Source organism: Quercus lobata, chromosome 10 (assembly GCF_001633185.2).
Source record: "Quercus lobata isolate SW786 chromosome 10, ValleyOak3.0 Primary Assembly, whole genome shotgun sequence".
NCBI lineage: Eukaryota > Viridiplantae > Streptophyta > Magnoliopsida > Fagales > Fagaceae > Quercus > Quercus lobata.
The window spans coordinates 12,014,743-12,019,370 of NC_044913.1; the positions used below are offsets into that span (position 1 = coordinate 12,014,743).

The window sequence follows — 4,628 nt, forward strand, 5'->3', positions numbered from 1 at the left end:
TACTATAAGTAGCTAAATTTATAATTGAGGTTAAGGATTATCAGTATTATTTATGTGATTTAATTTTTCTCACACTAGTTGTTCTTTAATGATTTAAATTGCTATTGCTTCACATTAATTGACTAAGATAGGATTCTAGATATAATTTCAATCATATTTTTCTCATGATTTAGGATTTAACTTAATTAATTGAATGCTTGGATTATGATTTTTTGATTTTAAAATTGGATATCTTGTGTGATTTGTTTATCAATGGATACAATTGATGATTTAATTTTATACCTTGGAAGCAAAGAAGAATATGCTTTAGATTTTTAAACATAAGTTTTAATGATAATATTTTCCATAATAGCAAGATTGATTTCTAGATTATCATGCAGTGGGTTGGGAAAAATTAATGAGCATGAATATATTCTGATATGAATTAACAAGGCGGATTCCAAAACGTTAATTCCTTTCTCTGGATTGTTTAATCTCTTTACTGCTTTATTTTATATCTTTGCTTAGTTTAATTATTTGCTTAGTTTATTTAATTTCAAAACAACCAATTTTTATTAAAATAGATTAGGATTAGTTTGGTTAAGGTTAATTTTCCTATATTCATTCAAGTCCCTGTGGGTTCAATCTCGTTCTTGTCAAATTATACTTTGGTACGGTTCGTGCACTTGCGAGTACTTTAAAATTTCACAACAAAAGACAATACTTTTAGTCTTATGTGGGGCCATTGAACTTTGTTTTCATTGGAAAAAGAAGAAAATGTGCTATGTACTTATACAGACAAAGCTTTATAAGTAGGGTTTTACTAACGTAAGTCCTAAGGGAATATGTTAGTAAAAAATTTTGAGAATTATTTTACAGAAAAAATGCAAAAGTAACTAACCGATTTCACAACTTTTTTAATTTTTCATAAAAAATTTCCTATTATGGATGGTTAATGTATGGGAGTTTTTGGGGAGGTCGGTGGGCACTTGCCCCCTCTCGTCCTCCCTTGGCTCTGCCCCTGTTAGAGACCCACCATATATATTTTTTGGTGTGGATCTTTTTCTCTGATTTGAAGGAGTGTAAAATCACATCCATGCACATGAAAAAAAGTGAGTGCAGGTCCAAAAATTTAACAAGAATTAGCAGTGTTATGGTTTATGCATTTCCCAATTGAAGCTTGATAGTTTTTAGACCCCTTAAAACCACAATCAGATTAACCTAGGTAATTAGCCAAGTGATTACTTAGTCAAATTAACAAATCTAGGTTAATACAAATATATCATATCAATGTATTGCAGCGGAAAATAAAAACACAACGATATGATAACTCAGGAAAACCAAACCGGTAAAAAACCTGGGGAGAATTTAACCAAGCTATCCTTAAGGTAAAAAACAAATCCACTAGAAAGAATCGAAATTCATACAACAAGACTTATAAGCCCCCACACTCGACTTCTTATTGCTACCTACCAGTAGAACTTACTAACACGACCACCTGCAAGCTCCGAATCCACGGACTCCTTCTTTCTTTGGCCTTTGCAAAACACAAACACCCCCGTTTGTGACTTTGAGATCCCACTCAAAGGTTTAGCAACACAAATTCTCTTATTTGTGACTCAAGACCACCCTTGAAGGTTTAGATCATCAACACCTTTGATGACAAGAGAAGGCAGCAACTTCTACAATACCGGATCTTGAGATTCTTCAAGGAATAGCACCGGTAGAAGACATAAGAGGGTTTTTTAGGAACAAAACCCTAAATACAAAAGAGGCACACTCTTTTCTCTCTGTAAATCCACATAAAAATGTGCTTAGGGTTTCCTTTATATACTGGGAGAAGTAGATTAGAAACCCTAATCCTAAATGGGCTTGAACTGCTGTTTGGGCTTAATTAAAATTCTGCAGATACGACTTTCGATCGATCGAGCCTGTCTTTCGATCGATTGAATCAAACAGATTATGAAATCTTCTTCCTGTAGCTTGTATGTTCTTGAATTTTGACTTGAATCACCTTGAGTATTGTCTAATAAAACCAATAGACTCTAAGATCTATATCTAGACAAGTTTGTGTTCATGATTTGTCAATTGTTCTAAACATTTAGAGCCTAACAAAGCTCACGTAGTGTTGAGTCCCATTGGGTCGACTTGTAGTAGCTTGCATATAAAATGAGCTGCATCAAACCTAGAACCGCTCCACAGCTATTGGGAACCTAGCAAAAATATAAATTTGGAAAAAAAGAAAGAAAAGAAGTTAGTTTTAATTGTATGCTAATGGTGCTCAAAGCCTTTGAAAACTCGTTAGCAATTGATAGTACATAAAGCCTTTCATTATAATTGGAAATATTCACCAAGAAAACATATTAGTTTTGTAAACATGTAGTCTAAAACTAGAAAATTATAATTAGAAAACACAAAAATCCATCTTATTAAAACAAAACAAATAGTCTCAAGCAAGATAGATATATTTTTTTTGCTCTCATATTCTCTAAACTCTACGGATTATAGCAAAAGAATGTGATGTTCCATTACTAAAACACCACTACTTTCTTTTTTGGATAAGTAATAAATTAACACTGTACCACACTAGATTAAATTCAATAATGCAGTAATATTTTTTATAACTAAATAAGCAAAGAAATACGTAATCTTAAACGCATACTTAGTCTATGGAGTTACCAAGATGAAGACATCGAATTTGAGGATCGCATAGATCACCCAAATTACTCCATTGCAGAAGTAGGCGAGTGAGATAAAGAATCGCATGTACTTCACACTCTTTGTTCTAATTACCCTACCCTGCCAAAAGAAGAAAAAAAAATGTTGCAAATTTTCATCAACAAATCCCAAATATAATTACCAATAATTAAAGTACAAATATTTCTGTGTAAATTTTAGGTGTCCGATCTTGATAATAGCTCTTTATCATCAGACTAAGATATTAATTAGTTTTTAGTGTATGTGGAGATTGAACTCCAAATCTCTTATTCAACCATTAAAAATTTTACTAGTTGAACTAATTAGAGCCCACATGTATGATTTTGTTAGTTTTTGTATCTTAAACTTCCTAATAGAATTCAACCATATAATTGTGCCGAGTAATTAATACAATATATACAATGCAATTCAGCCACATAGTTGAGTTTAACTGAAAATAAAAAACAACATATAAATAACAATACTTAAGTTTTGCAACTGAGGAAACAATATACATACCATGACAGTTAGGGATGAAGCATACATTAATATATTGAGGATAATGCTCAATACCCCGACAATGGTGGATCTATCTTTTGTTACATGGAAAAGTTTCAGGGTAAGAACAACTACGAGGACAAAGAAGATGGTTTCAATCACAAGAGCAATGATGATCTTCCGCTGAAATTGCAAATATAACAAAATAAAAATGTGTTTAGATAAGGACAAAATTTAGCTATAAAATTAGTTGTAGCCTAAGGTCACAACCTTACTCAATATCTTTTTATTGGATGTGAATTTTGACAAATCAACCATTGGATTACATTATTTTCTTATATCCTCTATGCTTGCAAAATTTCTAGAAAATTAAAGATCAATAACTATGTCATCAATAAATTATTTAAATTGTAAGTTTTTGTAGTTTAAAATAATGCATAAAATATAATCTTATAAATCTTATAGTAAATAAAATCTGATTGACACAAAATTTGACATATGTATTAAGAGCTTAAAGAACATGCAATCCAATTGTTAAATTTTTGTAATATGTCATAATATTAATAATATTGAGTAAGGTTATAGTTTTAGGCTGTAACTAATTTTATAACTAAACTTTGTCATTTAGATAATGAATCACATGCAACAAACCTCGATTACACAGCATAGTATATGAGATAGCTTACATGGAGAAACCATATACACATCACATGGCAACTTCAAAAATGCTAAGCACATAAACCTTAATTTTGAATGTTTAGAGTATATATGACATTTATTTATTTATTTTTACACACACGCTTTGACCAGGGAGAGTAGAAGAAGAAGATGGTGATATAGATGATTTCGATTATGAACCCAAAGCCATTGATTGTAATGACAAGAAGGCTATCTGGATGGACGAAGGGCATTCCATAGAAACACCACATTGCGCAACTGAGTACTGCTGTTACATAAGGATCAGGCTTAAAGCTTTCCACTGCTTTTGCCTTGTGTATTTTGATAAATGTTGGGCTGCAATTTATCCATTATTTACCTAAGACTATTTGTAAGTTCATGGAACAATCAATGAGAGAGAGAGAGAGAGATGACATTTCCTGCAAAGAGAAAAGATGGAATTAAAGATAGTTAAAATAATGATGTTGTTTATGTTCTTTTTAGATGAATGAATGAATTCCTTGAGCAAATAGGAAGTATAATGCAGTGAATTGCAGTTGATTAGATAAATTAGTCGTATTCGAGGCAACTACCCTCCTAGAGATGAAGGAAGAAAAGAATAATTGGGTTAAATTCTGCTTGCCTCATTTTATTCATCTTGATGCTTAAATACACTGAACTAGAATTCAAATTAACAAGATAACTCCTAATCTTATCAGCTAGAGTTCTATCACAAGATAGACTCCATCCTAACAACAACTTAATTCAATTATCAATCAAATTCAAATACACATTAT

The 4,628-nt window shown here is 31.4% G+C and overlaps 1 protein-coding gene across 1 annotated transcript; it reads right to left on the reverse strand.

The window, feature by feature from the left end:
• Window positions 1-2,087: 2,087 nt before the first annotated feature.
• On the reverse strand, window positions 2,088-4,199 carry LOC115964343 (bidirectional sugar transporter SWEET5; the record flags this gene model as incomplete). The annotated part of the gene is made up of 4 exons (XM_031083678.1): window positions 2,088-2,192; window positions 2,659-2,778; window positions 3,196-3,357; window positions 3,972-4,199. Coding segments are annotated over 4 exons (615 nt in total), but the record flags the coding sequence as incomplete, so codon positions are not given.
• Between the last annotated feature and the right edge of the window lie 429 nt (window positions 4,200-4,628).